This window comes from Channa argus, chromosome 6, assembly GCF_033026475.1.
Source record: "Channa argus isolate prfri chromosome 6, Channa argus male v1.0, whole genome shotgun sequence".
NCBI lineage: Eukaryota > Metazoa > Chordata > Actinopteri > Anabantiformes > Channidae > Channa > Channa argus.
Window position 1 is genome coordinate 14100001 of NC_090202.1, and position 17070 is coordinate 14117070.

Genomic DNA, 17070 nt, shown 5'->3' on the forward strand with positions numbered 1-17070 from the left:
AACGTTTAAAGAGGTGTTTAACCATGTAAAATGTTACTGAAAAATAATAACCTTTGAAAAAGGTTAAAATTAATCAGAAGGGGAAAAAGAAACCAATTCGCTATGCAAACCTTCCCACAATACAGAATAACAGACAAAACATTACAAAATAAAACATGTTACAACTGATAATCAGAATTTAAAGAAAACCGCTTCTCTGAGCTTTACTCACTTTAGAGTTCTGCTCGGTCCCTCACTGATTACAGGCGTTAATGATCCAAAGCCAATAACTTTCACTGATTATTGAGCAGATGAACTGCAAATGACAATGAAACAATGAAAATGTTGAATCTAAATGTAATCTCAGAAATTAGTCCCACGTGCCACAGAGCTCCATTGTTATTTAAAAATGATTTGTTCCTTTATTACAATAAACATTATTTTCAGTCCTAAATACGCCACTGTCCTACTGCTGTGAGGAATCACTAAAATACAACTGTATAACCCTAATGGATAATAGTCCCAGATTAATTCAACTCTACTGTTCAGAAAACTGTTCAGATTTCTTAAAATATTAAAGTATATACAGTATACATGATTCAGTAGAAAGGGTTACTAAGAAAGCAGCTGCCATAATGGTTCAAACATTGCATTATGTTTTTATCGCACAAGTCTGCAACCTTGTCTGAATTCCTACAATTTCTATTGTTTTTGTTATACACATTCAAGGTGGTCTTATCACTTGTTTCACTTAGTTTTATTCAATAAAACATCACACAAAAATTATATTATTATTACCAACTGAATAGCCATGTATTTACATTGTTGCATATTGTGTATTATAAGTTCAGATGCCAGAAATCACATGTAAAGCCATAATCTTATGAAGTAGAGGCTTCTCACATCCAGCAGGCTTTGTCAAAATGATAGGCTGTTAATCTGGCTAGTCCACAGCTGGCCAAACTAACAAGCACTCCCAGTAGTTTACATCAACACATGTCTGTGGCTTCTCATCTTAAACAAAATTACGTGTGTTGCAGATTTCAGAATCTCACATTTGTTCAGTGATAGAGAGAAGGGGACAGATAATTTTTTCTTTCAGTTTCTTCAGTTTTTCTTTCATTCACAAGACTCTAACCTCTTGATATGCACACAGGATTAGACAATGTAGCAATTTGGAAAGAAAGAAAACACACACAAGCTCTGAGCCATGCAACACACATCCACAACAAGCAGACAGAGAGGCTTCCTCACAGGAAACAATCATTAGTTGATATGGACCTTTAGGGAGAGACAGCTGCAGAGCCTGGACGCTCACTCGGACTGTTCAAGTCTGGAGGATGAAACAGTGGACAGAGCTGCTGAAAGAGTTGGTTAAGAGTAAACAAGTGTAAACAGAGTAAACAAGTGTCTTAGAAAGCTGTGTAGAATTTGTTGAGTCAAGTTTAAACAATATGTTGATACCTTCTGGACTTTAATTTCTTCATACTGACATGAAGCTAAATAGATTATGAAAGACAGGATGACCTCTCTTTTGGTTTAATATATCTGTGGAGAATCCTGAATAAATGTTAAATGTTGTGACTACACTGTATAAACTCACGTTGCTTAAAGTTAACACAAAAGAGTCGTTCTGACACAGAGACAAAATGCAAAAGTTATAATAATAATTTTAGACGCAGCTCATGCTGCATGAGGGCTTTTCATTGACACACTCTTACATTTTAGGCTTTACTATAAAGTGGCAACATGAATCAAGCACACTTAGTTATAAAATGTAGTTAATGTCTGTTTTCCCTGAGGTGGAAGCCAAATGTGAGTGGGAGGTCTGCACGCTTGCCTGTACAACACATTTCTGCATAACCATACGTGGGGGACCAAGCAAGTCAGCCGTAAGAATTTAAACCTGGGGATGATTTTGTTTCTAAAGTTTGAGTTATTTTAATGCACTCGTTAATAATATACAAAGGGGTCATGAGAAAGATGAGAGTGATAAACAAGAGGTATGCACTACATTCTGAGACCTCAATAGCACCCTGGAGACAGGCAAATATCGGGATATCTGGAGCCATTAAGATTGGGTTTGGGAATTGCATCAGTGTGTGTTTCGTTGCAAGTAAACACACAAACATAATTTGTGGTTCCTCAGCAACTCCAGTGTTATGTAAACTTGATCATCATCTTGAGCATTTTTTCTTACAATAATTGACAGAAATAACAGTAACAGTGGAGACACCTGCCTTGTTAAACACTGTATGGAAGAATAAAAAGAGACAAACCACTGATTTACATTCACTCAGAGACAAAAAACATACACAAAAATAGCAACTTAACCCTAGGGATAATGTCACTGTTATTATAATGTGTGTTTTCCCGTAAACATTTAATTTTTGATTTAAGACCGTCATGTTTCTCACTATGACAAAACTGCACTCAGCACAAGTGGTTTTCTCTGGTTTCTCAACCGGCTCCATTTTTTTTATTCCCAGTTGAACTATATACATTAGGCCTGTTGCCACACGATGTATGTAGATCTGAATTCTTGGCAGAGTTCAGGCGCCATCTCTTTGCCCCAGACCGCCGCAGAGTAAGACCTCCCCGAGGAGAGTAGAGAAGCCAGGAAGTCCAACACATGAGACATTCCCCAACTTCCTTTATGGAAGCAATTAACACGATGCCCTCTGTGGCAGCAGTGTAGGGAGGCCAGGTTATCAGAAACATTAGGAAGTGACCGAGATCATCTGATAGTTATTGTTTGTGGTGATGCAGAGGGATTTTATGTGCTGCTTGTGTCAAGGAGGCTGTTGGACACATCCACACATAATGCACACATCTGCCTGCAAATTATACTTTAATCACTGTCTGTGTGTCTACCGCAAAGTTCAGTTTACAAACAACACAATATAGAGAGATCAGGCAGATTTGTGAGCGAAAGGGCTGCAGTGACTATTTTCATTATTGATTGAACTCTTTTTTTGTGTTTTGATGATCTTATTTACTCTGTACAATGTTAGAAAATAGTGGAGAAGAGACAAGGTTGAAAGTCTAAAGTCACATTAGTGGCTCAACACAAACACCCGCTAACATTGTGATGCAGTCATCTTGAAGGAAACGCTGCTAGTGTGGCTGAAAATGCCCATCGTGATTTGCCAGAGCCTGAGATGAACTCCACACAGCATGTCTAACTCCAAAGATATTTAGCGTAAAATAAGAGTAATCACATTTAAGAAGCTAAAACTAAGTAAATATAAATTAAACATTGCTTAGAAATTTTAAACTAATTTCATTCAGTTTAATTTACTTTAAAATTACAGTAAATTGTCCGTTGTAAAATGGCAATTAAGTAGTTAACATTTTCTAAAGCAGGAAACCGATCTATAAGTGTACACTTCTAAGAAAAACAAAACACATGCACACTTGCATACACACACACACACACACGTATCACACTTATAGTACTTATCTTGGTCAAGGGTGTGGAATGTCAGCTCTGTGAATATCAGTGCGAACAACCATCACATTCCACCACAAGTCAAGGTCTGTTGTCAAGTTCCAGGAAACTCAGAGGGTGACATGTTCACACTAAACAAAATCCCAATACATGACATCTGAGAGTGAATGAACAAGCTGCCCATCTGACTCATGTGCATGTTCCTGTAGCCTGCAGGCTGTGTATAGCAACCAGACTCGGCCGTAAGGGCCAAACTGCTCCGGCTGAATCTCATGTTGGCGCTGCAGGAAACGTCATAAGATCACTTAAATGATCCCTGTTCATCAAATAGGAGCAAGAAATATCTCTACGAAGTTTCGTGTCAATCTTTTTAATGGCTGTTGAGATATTTCTCTATGGGTTAAGGTGATGGACTGCCAGATCGATTCTGTCACTGACATGGAAATGAGAGAGGCTTTAATTGTTGCCACCCGCTACAGGCTGAGCAATTAATGGTTTACCTGGCAAAGGCAGGTTTTCGTTGCATTTTATGTGGGACCAAATGATCCAAACGTCATACTCCTCCAGCATACTTCAAGTCGCAAGCAGAAACACATCTGCTGCTTCTAAACAAAAAGTAAAGGCAGTGGTTTCACCGTAGGAACATACTACTCCTACTCACAATAAGGTTATTACACTGCTAACATACATCAATGGATAAATGAAGCCGGATCTGTAAGAAGTCTGTCCTGAGGCTGTGATAGAATATGGCATTAATGTTGCTCTTTTTGAAATAACACTGCCGCCTGTCAGATAAGTCATATCTGGGAGTAAAATAATCGCAGAGGTACATGCTCTAATCCAGACAAGCAGTCATTCATTAAGACAGTAAATATATCTGGCCATTGAGATAGCCACACAGTTTGGAAAACATCATCCACTCACTCAGTTATAGATGTGTTTACCAGAAGGAACGTGTCAGGTACTAACATGAAGAGGCAGCAGCAAACACCAGCCGCTGCTGCATTCCCTGAACATTAGCCAACCCCAGTCAGTGACAGGAAGGAATGCACAGGCTCCACACATCAAGAAGCTGGAGGCACAACAGAGAAGCGGGGGAAGAGGCTCTCCTTCTACCAATGATCCACTTTACCTGTCAGCAGCTTTAATTTTGTGACTGATTGGTCTACAGCTTTTGGTAATGTTGAAATATTTCTGTGAATCACTCTAAGTTGGGAAGGGGAGGGACCGTGTGCCCAAGTACTCCACGCAGTCTGCAAGAAAGCAGGCAGTGCTCAGCTGCACTCTTAACCTCTGTTAAACACTTTAAATCCTGCAGCCTTAAGCCAGTTCAAATTGCAGGGACCTGTGCACCAATGAATGATTTTATGCACACAAAATTAGGATAATCTGAAATAAGAGTCTTGGTAATTTTCTAAAGGAATTTGGGGAAATGGTCAAACTGCACAACCAAAGTGACAGCACTGGTTAAAACAGCAAACTTAGATTTCTACAGGAAATTGCTCAAATGTGGGGAACTTAAAAAAAGAAACAGAAGCCTGGAAGTTGGGCTGGAGAGTCTACTGCTGTTGGTTGATACCCCACATCTCATTTTGTACTATACAGAGGGTTAAACTGTCTTTTTCACTCAAGTGATGCTCAAACTGTCTCAGCTTGTAACGCCCAAACTAAACATAAAAATAATGATGTGAAAGATATGTGGATTTCTATAATTGCTGCTTAAAGCAGGAATCATCCCAGCTCACAATCTCACAATATCACAATCATATCACCAGCACACAATATCAGCACACAATATCAGACATGCCACCAGCCTTAATTACACCCCTCAGCTTTGTTTAGTGCCTTAGTTTAGGAGGGTGGACCCTCCCAGATAACTGTTGGCTCTTTATGACCACTCCACAGCATAACACCCAAAACATTCACGATGATAACGGTTTCTTTGGAGAACATCACACATCACTCAGGTCTTCAGTGTTTAAGTGGTCTCATACTGCTAATATAAACACAGACCTGGATTCACACATTGTGCACAAATCATGAACACTTTAAACAAAATACCTTCTGTAGCAGAGCGCTGCCTGCGGCGTTGTGACCGTCCTACAGCACCACTCTTTCCAGTGAACAGGACATTTACTCTCTGGGCCCAGATTTGCTGGCTGCCCTCATCTGACACCCCACAGCGTGGCTCCGACATCTGCCTCAAGGTGGCGCTGTCAAGTTCACCTGTGGCAGGAAGCCGAGTCAACCACTGGAACTCGCTGCAAAGAAAGGAAATGTTTGTGTGAGGCTCTTCCTGAAACAGCATTTGGCTTTTCAATTATGCCAGTATGTGAGTGAACAGGAATTTGAAACTAAGAGGAAACTCTCTGCCCAGACCGACAACCCAAACAAAACAATACGAAGTCCCTGTGTTTCTAAGAAGAGCAATTAAATCTTTACAGAATATTGTTGTTTGTACTCTCCGCTACCATCTTGCTATGAGCAAATGCAGACACTCAGATTGCTTGTGGACCTATGGTTGACATGAAAAGCTCTTAAGGTCCATAGGTCAATCATTTCAGTCCAGATTTTCAGTAAAAGCAAGGTTTTTCAATCTATTTCCACTATAGTACAGTATGACCAGAGGATAAGGCTCAGAAAGGGTTTGGGAGATTTTTCTGAGAGCAGAGGTCAGGGTGTGTTTTATTGCCCTGACGTTAAGCCCTGAGGCTTGTTCCACATTGAGCTCACCCTTCCCCCTGATGAACACACTGAACACAACCAACTGTGATCAAAGAACTGGCTGCTTTGTAATCAAATCATATCACATTCACAGATGAGGACAATGATTTCTACATTCATCCCTGAGGAGACACTGAGCCACTTACCGGATTGCTGACTGCATCTCAGCTGCATTGTGGATGTGGTTGTCCTGATGGAAGTAGCCATACTTTTCCAGAAAACCCTGCAGTTGTGTTCAAACTTGTTAATACAACAAACAAATATGCTCCAATTCAACAAATAAACCCAATGGAAAACTTCAAAGTGAAACATTTTCTCATCATTGATCATTGCCTTCTGCATTCCAACCCAATGCTCTACCACTGAGCCAGCAGGGCCCCCCGCTTGTCTTTCTGTATAAAATAAGCTCATATTTTAACATTTGTAAATATACTTTTTGCATTCAAGCCTGTAGACTTTTTCAGAAAATCTCAGTTACACCATGTCACATTCAGGTAAATTCCCACACCTGTTGTGAGCTGATAACAATGGATACTCTGGACCACCCATAAGAGAAAGAATCCTTTGGGGTATCCCTGAAAATTCATAGTTATTTCAAAAGAATTATGTTAACATGTAATTTCAGAACAGTTTAATGTCTAAAAATGAACCAGCTGGGGACAAGATAACAGATGCTGCTGCTTTGTAGTTTCATATTGGTTATGTTGCTAGTTAACATTACAATCTTTTACAGCCCTTAACCTATATGTAGCAGGTTTAGGCATAGCCTTGATTACAGATGTGGTAAAGGTGGGATAGAAATTAACATTAAGGGAATGACTGATGTGCGTCAGCAGACAGGAATGTCTGTAAAAACGTTTGGTCCATTAAAGGCACTGAAACATACCAGGTTTTGTTTTTATTTTTTCGTGTAAGAAAAAGCTGTACACATGTAAGCGTAGTTTTATGTGGTCTAAGAGCTTTGAAGAAAATGTAGAGCCTATGGATGGCAGCTGTCAAATTAAACTTGTGCAGTACAAACCCCCTTGAAACAACGATAGTAATTCTCTTTTAAAAATGGGCTGTGTCCCCTTGTGTGTCACTGTATGGAGCTGTGGTATGTGGCTACTCATATTAATCATGACTGTAGAGAAACATGCAGCAGTTCTCAACACACGATTTGTTTTAAAGGAGAATTCCTCTAATATGTCTGCAGTATATTTGTCTTTTAAACGAGCTTGCTGCCATTTCAGAGGTAAGACTCAAACTGAAAAATTTTATTTGCTTAAAGGATCTTGTATTTTAATGCAAGTGGATAAATAAAAAAAACAAAATCTCTCATTCTACTTAAAACTTCAAGCGTTCTTTTAACGGATACAAGCAATGGAAATTAACGTAAAATATGCAAAGCTTTGCTTGCAATGCAAAACCTGCCTAAGAATGTCCATAAATCATTCACAAGTAAAACCTGCCGTCCGATGTCCTACGGGACACATACGTGTGTATAACCCCGCTAATACAGATTGTTTTCTTTGCTACTTAAATGCTCCGGTATTACCAATCGTTACTATGACAATATACTGAAATTGGATATTGTAAAGCTGAGATATCCATCCCAGTTACAAAGGTTTGTCATATTTTAAATAAGCCGCCCACCTCTTCGCCTACACATTACGGTGCCAGTAATGGCTAAAACTCCTGTCAGGTACTTAAATCAGTCACGTTTGGGACTGAGTACCTCGGGATCCAGGCGTACAGGCGATCCACCAGCATTCTGCGCGGTGATGCAAACCATCACAATCAGCACCCAGTGTGCCCTCATGTCCCGTCCCGAACCAGTCCGGTGTTCCAGAGGTCGGCACTTCATTGCAGGGCAGCCACAGTATCAGAACACCCCTTCCTGCGCCGCACATTTCCCTTCAGATAAAGTTGCGTCTCTCATTGTTGATTTTCGTCGTTCAGTGAGCGCGTGCTGCTGCTCGCCTAACTCCATCCCTAGGACAACTAACGAGCCTAATCAAGCAGCCAGTCACAGCGGGGAGTGGCAGCACCGCCTCTGTCCGCCTGCACGGAAGCTGATGGCAAAATATCAGCACAGCGCAGGCTGCTCCCTGCTGATCATGTTCAACAATTGGGCATGGACGTGTAGTGCATTGTGTTTTAAGTGTTTAAAGTCACGGCCAAACTCACACAGAAAGATCACGGTTTAATATTTGAAAAAAAAAAAAATACATAACCCAAGTAAAACATTTCTTACAAAATGGTACAATGACTACCTCACAAAACATTTCCAACTATAATCTGAGACAAAATTAAAAGATGCACAAAGAAAAAAAGAAAAGAAAAAGATGAACACATGCCAACAGTGCTGACCAGCCCAAAGTACTTTTACATTAGCACAACATGTTCTTCCCTCTCTTACAGCTCAACAGTAATAGTTAGGATGCACTGGCTACATAGGTACACAAATCAGACTCTCTGATCCATCCCCTTCCCCAGTTTCTCCTGACCCCAAGAGCTAAACCCTCCCTCCATGGTGAACTCCAGGGCTGGAATGGTGTCCATCTGGTCAGCATTAGTATGGCCTTTCTCTTCTGTCATTTCTGCGGTCATCTCTGAGGACAAAGACCAATATCAGTTACAACCACCATTTTAAAAATGATAAAAATCTTCTGTCAGTGAATCAACCTTTGTTATCTGAACTACAAAGATGAAAGAATATGGTGCAAGTTTTCCTGATTCACCCAACTTTTTAAATCTGTAATAGGATATTTTGCTTTTAGAGAAGAACCCTTCTCTCAACCCCCTTATACAAAGCACTGCTGTAAATCAAATACACAGAACCCTTGGGGAATTTAGTTTTTTTTAAAGTTTGTATTATAACCTTATGGAAACTACCAAAACAACTTTGCTGGACTTCGCCAGAACCTGAACGAAACAGAACAGCAGAGGATCCGATAAAGTGGTAAGCTAGAGTGGTCTCGTAGTGGCAAGTAGTTGTTTTTTAGTTTATGAGTTTTGGAACAACATTGTGGTCCGATGTGTCAATTTCCACAGATACGTGTGGTAAGGAGGGGGGAAAGGAGAGGAACACTATTTCTACAGTCACACATGGAAGCTCACTGATGTTTTTGGGGTGTAGGTCAGCATAAGGCACTGGAGCTCTGCATAAAGTGGAAAGAATTCAGTCCAAAATCAAATTAAGCCTCCTACAATCAGTCAAAATGCTACAACTGCAAGTCAGTGGATCCTTCTATAAGACTGATCCAAAACAGAAAAAGTCAACACAGGAGTAGTTTAAAAAGAATAAGGTGAATGCCTTTCCACAGACTTCATTGAAAACCTGTGGAAAGATTTAAAGAAGGCTGTACATGGGCTAGAATTATACCTTAAAAAAGGACAAAAATGCTGCTCACAGGGTAGTCAAAATAGATTTGAGGACAAACAGAAAAGGGAGGATATGAATAGTGTAAAACATTTCATAACAAGCACGTTCGTTTACAATGACTGAATCCCGTTAGCTCAGAGTTTCCAAAACAGACCATGTGGTCTGTTCACAGGCATTTACACCTGATGCAACTCTGCCCAATCTTACTGTTGTGCTCAGATTTGCGCTGTTTGGCACGTTGGGGTTTTGGGGTCCTGCAGGGAATGGGGGCCCGAATTGTCGACCCTACAGTTCATAGTTGGCCTAGGTGGTTACAGCAGCTTTTTATACACTTAACTATTTGTTGCCTCTGACAAAATTTTGACTGGCTGAATGTGCATTATGTTAATGAAATGATTTCCAGCTCAGAAGTTGGGGATTTTGCACTCAACTGTAAAGAGCATCTTAAAGGACAGTTTTAAAGGACATTTGATATCAACATAAACAGGATGCTAATTTCCTGTACACTTCAGAGCATTTAACCTTAAAGATTGCTTCACAGTACATATTGTATACAAGTACAAAGCTCCGCCTTCTTGTGGTCATATAGTCAAACTACTTTAGCAGAGAACCACAGAGACTTTCCCATGAAAGTAAAAGGTTTGCTTATATAGTATTTTTATCCAAAGCACTTTACAATGTTGCTACTGAGTTGCTCTAGTCAAACCACTGACCATGTGGTCTGTGGACAACTGCCCTACTAACTGAGCTACAGCCACCCAAAATCCAAGAAACACAAGTAACCAACCTTCCTCCCATCTTGTAGCCACCTCCAAATCCTCCACCACCTCCACCATAGCTGCCACGGTCTCCGCCACGGAAACTCCCACGACCTCTGAAGCCACCACCTCTGTCACCGCCAAAACCTCCTCTACCTCCGCGATCTGCAAACAGTCACAACTATGTCATAATAAGGAAATTCCAGAGTAAATCAGTATGCACTACAGAGACATTTTTCATATGATATACAAGTTTAATTGTTAATTTCTATCTGGCAATTTGTTCAGGATTCTTATTTAGTGAAGCAGTTAAAGAAAGTCCTCCCGTACCAAAAATCAAACAGATACTCACCTCCACCTCCAAATCCTGCATCACCTGGTTTAGGGGCGCCACATTTGTTACACTCTTGCCGACGTGCAAAATTCATGTTGCCACAAGAACTGGGGGAAGAAAAAACAAACAAACAAAAAAACAAACAAACAACCACAACATTTTATAAAAATTACAATACGACTCTGTTGTATGTCGATTTACAAAACATGAAATTTTATCCTACCAACCTGTTGGGACATGGCCAGTCTCCACCCTTAATGTCAAAGTTGGGTCCTCCACCACCGCCGCCACGACCTCTGAAACCTGAAAGCAGCAGATTACAATCAAATCACAAACAGGAAAACCTCAATGTAACATTTTCATGTTAAATTTCCTGCTCAACAAACACCCACCTCCTCTTGCCCCTCGTCCACCTCCTCTCTGTGTAAACTCAGCTCTGCGAGTGGCAAACGATACTTTGATGGGTTTGCCATTAAATTCCTTGCCTGACATAAAGAACAGGTTAGTCAATGATATTAACTTCTTTAATAAAATGAATATACCAGCTATCTTACCATCAAACCAATCAATGGCAGCTTTGGCAGAAGGCGGGTCATCAAAGGACACTGTCGCTTCTCCTTTTGGCCGACCGGTGGCCTTATCAGAGTAGATGTTGATCATAGGCTGACCAGTCTTCTTGTTTACCTGAAAGCACAAAATACATCAGATTCTCTGTACTTCTGCTTATATTCCTACTCCCGTCGTTCTGGAAGCAGGGCATTCACACAGAGTTCACATAAAATCTGAAGTGACACAGCCTTAAGATGTTAAAAACTTCAGTGTCCACATTTAAGAGAATTAAAAACAAACACACATGCTATCAAAAGCAAATAGTTCATTACCTTGATAATACCAATTTGCTTGAAAAAGTCACCAACTTCCTGAACAGTGACATCTTCTCCAAGTCCTTGCACAAAAATGGTGTTGTTGTCAGAGTTGTCCTGTTCTCCACCTGTAATAGAAAAAAAAAAAAAGAGTCAACTTTTGTGGGTATTTCTAGAAAAGATACTTCAGAGGGCTATCGACATGTTAAAAGACAGGACAAATATACTCACTCTCACCTGGTTCATCCCTTGAGCCGTAGTCTCGAGAGCCTGTAAAACAGAGGAGAGGATCAAACAACATTTGAGTGAGTAACTTTTAAAGCCAACTGTACTGTTTTATACATTTATGAACTTCATCCTATCAATGCATACTAAAGATTAAAAAAAGTTCATGTTTACAGCTGTCTGATGGGCGTTTCATACCGCTGGATCACATACCAACACCTTGCAACAAGAACAAAATTGCTCTGTTTCTTTTGAGCTTACACCAGCAATGAAAACCACCAAAATGTCTCCAGTTTTTAGAAAGTTTTCCCTTCTTCGTCATGGAACACCTCTGTCATTTACAATCAGCCTTCGTCTTCATGCAACAATACCATTATTTTAACAACTCAGGCTTCGTGTTGTTTTACCATTTACCATCAAGTCATTTATGAGATCCTGCTAAGAAAAATAGGTGGAGTCTCTTGGGATCTTGACATGAAAATGGTGGCATTCACTGATTTTATTTTTTTAAATCCCATTTTTTTCCTTTTGCTAACTCATGTTCTTTCCTCCCCCACCGACACAGTTCTGATGCTCGTCACTTACCACCGTAATTTTTGTAGCCACCACGGTCACCACCTCTGCAGAGGAAAAATTGGAGATATGATGGCTTTTCCTTTGTCCCAACTGAGAGCTCAAAGCTCCCCTACATCCCCATCAGTATGCACTCCTGCCAGGGTGTATGTCTCACACGAGGAATCAGTTAGTCTTTAACATTATAGATCATTGAACAGACGACTTGGAAGTTCTGACTTAACAAATCAAGCAGACGAGTGAAGACATTCATGTCGCGTTAAGAATTTTTTTTCCTCCACATAGCCGAATTGAATATCAAGAGCTGAATAACCAGCTCAATTTGTTTTTTTTACAATGAGAAGCCAAATTGGTGTGAAAGGGGCGTGGCAACTTAAATAATCTTCCACCGAGTGCGTTTATGAGATCCTTTAACAGAGGTCCAAGTTTTAGTTCAATCACTCTGAACACCTGTAGTATAAAATGTAGATCCATGTTAACACAACACACATGTTCTCCATTGTCAAATATACAACACTTGAATGAAACCTGTTTAATGTGAAGCAGCTGAAGATGTGGCTCCAGTGGTATTTCCTTAATTCAAAATCTGCTATGTGGTCCTTGGAGCACAAGAACACCAAAATTTTCTGGTAAATAAAAATGTGGGGCTGCTGGTGATTTAACTTTGTGGCTTGATGCCAATTGTTTCAGTCACACATCTGAATTCAAAGCACTCTCTGGGTCAAGGGCACATACTGTAGAACAATTTAATAGACAAAACTTTGGTCTGACCAGTTGGCTTGACAAAGTTACCTAAGGGGACCATCATGTAGGGCTTTCAGCTCATACCAAAGGTGTCGCGCAAAACAAATACAAATATATTTTTTCTTATAAGATGGGCAAATTGGCATTTTAATTAAAAAAGATCTCTAAATCTTAAGGGCAACATGCTAGTCCTAAAAAGGCAAAGGGCCCACAGTGAAAAATAGGGATTATCAGTGTATCTCACCCGTATTTTGAAGTACAAATGTTCTGCATCCTAAATGTTGTGCAGTAGCTTTTCTTCTACGTACAGGAACATATTTAGGTACAACTCTTAGTAAATGAAAAATGTGGCAGGTATTATGCTTCGAATGGACAAAACCTGTCCCAAAGTCTGAGATAAAACTGTTGCACAACCATGTGCTTGGTTTGTTTCAGGGCTGGGACACACCAATCCGACTGTCGGCCAGCACAAGGCTGTCAATGAACATCCATCAGCCTAGTTTTTGCAGTGTGTCCTGAAATGCAGCAGTTGGTCTTTGTCTGCTCAAGTTCTTAAACATTGGCTTGGTGTGTCAAGGCCCTAAAACTAAACAAAAAATACCCATATACACATTCAGCCTCTATTTGTTTACTAAGACATGATTAACAAGTGATTCGACTTAATTAAGCACTAATTTACAGTATCTAAACAATACCAATTTTTTGATCTTGAGCAGTGTGGCTTAACACCTGCATGTATCGCGTAAGAAAAAAAGTTTACCGACAAGTTTCAGGCACAAGGACCAATGCACATAGGTGATAAATATTACCTGGGATTTAGGGCATAAATATTTTTTTTAAATTACAAGAGAATGGAAATCTGGAGCACAAAGCAGATGAGTGGTGAAAAAAAAAAAGAAAAACGGTATAAATAAATCATCTATGTGGATGGTTCGTAGTTGATGATTGATAAGTGCTAAGTAATTGTTTGATAATTCAGTGTATATGCAGAAGTACCTTGGGGGCAGTGGCACTGTGCAACTTACCCCATACCAGGAGGTCCACCTCTGCCACCACGATCATATCCTCCACTGCGGTCATAACCGCCACGGTCATAACCGCCACCACGTTCATAGGCACCACGGCCACGGCCTCTGAAGCCGCCTCCTTCTGAACGGTCTCCGTGGTCACGTCCAAACCTCCCTCCCTGACCACCACCTTCACCTAGTATAGGCCAAACAAATGTGATTCACACAATCTCAGATGACATTGAGGTTATATTCAGTCAGAACATTGTTTTATATAATTTTTTTTCGATTAGATTTTTTTTCTCTCCTTACCTTCACTCCATCTTCCATAGCCACCAGCTCCTTGGCCCTGACTCCCATATCCACTGCCACTGCTCTGTCCCTGGCTCCCATAAGAGCTTGGCTGTCCATAGCTGTCTCCTCCTTGACCCTGGCCACCATATCCAGTGCTGGTGCCACCAGCGCCTCCACCACCACCACCTCCACCACCACCCTGTCCCTGCCCTCCATAGGAACCTTGCTGCCCATAGAAGCCTTGCTGTCCATAAGTGGACGACTTTTCACTATACCTTGAAGTGGTTATAGAAAAAAAAAAATCAGTTAGCATAATGAATGCCAAGTATTTCAACACATTGATGGGTTGGGTCAGTTAAGATGAGCAGATACATTAAAAAATAGTCAAAGTGCATTTGAAAATGACAAATCTACAACAAATGAAGAGTTTTCTAAAATGATAATATCTCACCCAGATGACTCTTGTCCTCCATAACTATCAAAGCTCGGTTGCTGAGACTGACCAAAACTCTCTGTTTAAATGCAGAGACAAGGCATGAAGATTAGTCACAAGATTCTGTTTGACTTCTTTCGAGTCCAGTTTAATTCATTTTTTGAGAATATTAATGCAACTATGGATAGAAAATACTTCGTCCCATTATTAGTGGAACAATGCTAAGAAATGTATACTGTACTTAAAGCTAAAGATGTTCCAGGAAAACACTTGAGCATGTGACTTTATGTAGCCAAAAAGTGATCACATAGATGACAGATGCTTGCATGTTCAAATATACAGGGTAACTGCATTATACCTTGCTGTCCATAGCCACTGTAACTCTGTCCCCCATAGGAGCCACTGCCATTTCCTTGTCCGTAACCCTGTCAACCACAAAGGGGATTTGGATTATAGAATTCAGATTATAAATCACAATGTAAAAACTAATTTACACCAATGCTTGCTGTTACCAGGCTGCATTTTCAAAATGATCTTACCTGTCCACCCTGCTGACCACCAAATGACCCATAGCTAGAAATAGAGAAAATTTGTATTTAAGAAATCTGAGACATTAATTCAGGTTTGAGTAGTTTCTTGATAATCTGGACTAACTTTGACAAAAGGTTACCCTTGTATTGTATTGGAATACCATTAGCTGCAAAGCTTTTCCGCCTCTGCATTAAAATTTAATGAATTTTTTGATAGTTGTAATAAGTAAATGGCACAAGGTTAACGAGACATACTATAACAATTCTTAATTTAGATTCCCAAAACTAAGAGCTATCATACTTCACACTTCTTTCGCAGATTATTATTTATGTTTGCTTTGCTCTCTGGGCTGGTTATTGTCAGTCATATCAGGAAAACTGAATATAACGTTAGGTATGCTTGGCATAACCACCCAAGTTATGACATAAATAGAGAAAATGTATACAAGGCTTTAATCGCTAACACAGTGTGTAGATTGTTACCTTTGTGAGCCTCCATGCTGACCGTAACCTGAATCTGAAACAAATAAAACACAAACTTAACGTTACAACAAACTATTGGCCAGAAGAAATACAACATATTTGCTTAACAGCGTGCTTAAGATGAAGGCGAGCAAGTAGCAAAACAAGACAGTAGTTGGGCGCTTCAGACCAGGCCCGTCACCACGCCAACACATTAAAATGGCGGTCAACCTGCTCCTGGTACTGGGTAAATCTTGAAACGGAACTAAACCGTCAAAGTGTTTTTTAAAACATGTGTCGGCCTACCAATATGTTAGTTTGAAAGGCCAATTAAAGAGATATTGCCAACTTAAAACTACAGTATTTTAATTTGACATTAATCTTTTCTGCCGACTGCTGCTCGATTAGTGTGAAAATGCCATCGCTATAAACAAAGACGCATTCAGATTCAGTAGCGGACATGTTGGGCTGCGTAAATTATCCGCATTACAGCCCTTCTCATGGATTAATGTACTTCCATATACAATAAGTTAACCGTAGCTGTGGACAAAGAAAAGTGGCTACAAAATAAACATCGCAGCAGAAAATGCACTACGAGGCTAACATGGTTTCGCTACTGAAAGAAGAGCAGTATTCCAGGAAATAGATGGGTCGCATGTGTAGCCTCGCGTTTAGCAGCTAATGCTAGATAGCTAAATGAGCGCCAATGCTAATCGAAGTACTTTCACGATCCCTACACAAAATCTACAAATAATGAATGAATAGACAAACATCCACAATACTTACCAGTGGCCATCCTGTGCCTTTTTGTGTTACTAAGTTAAAAAATGACGTTAGTTTCTTGTGACTAGCTGATTAAAAACCAGTGCTGTAATGTGCGCAGCGCCGCAGAACAGAGCTGAACTCACTGCAGCACCTTTCTTAGTGCCGCTTCTTCTTCTTCTGTATTGTTCAAAGCGCTGCCCAAACTCACAACTGCATTAGACTGTCGCCATCTGCTGGATTATAATATCACAACATGGCCAGTAGCTACAACACTTTGTATATATTTTTTTCATATCTTCCATGAAAGCAAATAATTTATTGTATTTGATATTTAACTAAAAGCAAGAATAGATTACTTGTTACAGATTGAAACAGGGATAGTTCTTTAAGTTATACCTACAGGGTGCTGGTAAAGTCACTTTAAGTCACTCATAATGAGTAGCTGCTAATTCCGTTACAATATACATGCTGGAACTCTTTGTGAGAGAAGTCTCACAACATGTCTCATGAAAATACTCATAAAATAAATAATATAGCTAATGCATGATGCATGGGTTCATT

General features: G+C 40.0%; 2 protein-coding genes across 6 annotated transcripts in view; both read right to left on the reverse strand.

The window, feature by feature from the left end:
• Positions 1–8146, reverse strand: part of mmp28 (matrix metallopeptidase 28) — a 16408-nt gene extending 8262 nt beyond the window's left edge. For both annotated transcript variants that reach the window (XM_067507581.1, XM_067507580.1), the window contains exons 1-3: positions 7872–8146; positions 6301–6377; positions 5492–5691 (exon numbers count right to left, since the gene is read on the reverse strand). In XM_067507581.1, coding sequence (XP_067363682.1) covers positions 5492–5691; positions 6301–6377; positions 7872–8000 — 406 coding nt within the window. In that variant the 5' untranslated portion in view covers positions 8001–8146. The remainder of the gene's footprint in view (positions 1–5491; positions 5692–6300; positions 6378–7871) is intronic.
• Positions 8147–8326: 180 nt separating this feature from the next.
• taf15 (TAF15 RNA polymerase II, TATA box binding protein (TBP)-associated factor) lies at positions 8327–16690 on the reverse strand. Of its 4 annotated transcripts, none has more exons than XM_067507583.1 (16): positions 16531–16689; positions 15766–15799; positions 15292–15325; positions 15111–15177; positions 14771–14831; positions 14338–14594; positions 14044–14221; positions 12287–12321; positions 11714–11746; positions 11495–11604; positions 11168–11297; positions 11006–11098; positions 10841–10916; positions 10632–10720; positions 10309–10444; positions 8327–8748 (listed from the first exon to the last, which is right to left on the reverse strand). In XM_067507583.1, the coding sequence occupies exons 1-16, from the start codon at positions 16538–16540 to the stop codon at positions 8709–8711; spliced, it is 1383 nt and encodes a 460-aa protein (XP_067363684.1). In that variant the 5' UTR covers positions 16541–16689; the 3' UTR covers positions 8327–8708. The 4 variants fall into 4 exon arrangements, with proteins under 4 accessions (XP_067363684.1, XP_067363683.1, XP_067363686.1 ...); XM_067507582.1 differs by having other exon boundaries at positions 11708–11746; XM_067507585.1 differs by lacking the exon at positions 12287–12321 and having other exon boundaries at positions 16531–16690.
• Positions 16691–17070: the final 380 nt, after the last annotated feature.

Excerpts from the sequence above, each read along its gene's own strand:
- taf15 (XM_067507582.1), bottom strand. Across the intron at positions 14,832-15,110 it reads CAGTGGCTATGGACAGCAAG|AGAGTTTTGGTCAGTCTCAG; the intron begins GTATAATGCAGT and ends GCATTTAAACAG. Across the intron at positions 10,721-10,840 it reads GACTGGCCATGTCCCAACAG|TTCTTGTGGCAACATGAATT; the intron begins GTTGGTAGGATA and ends TTCTTCCCCCAG.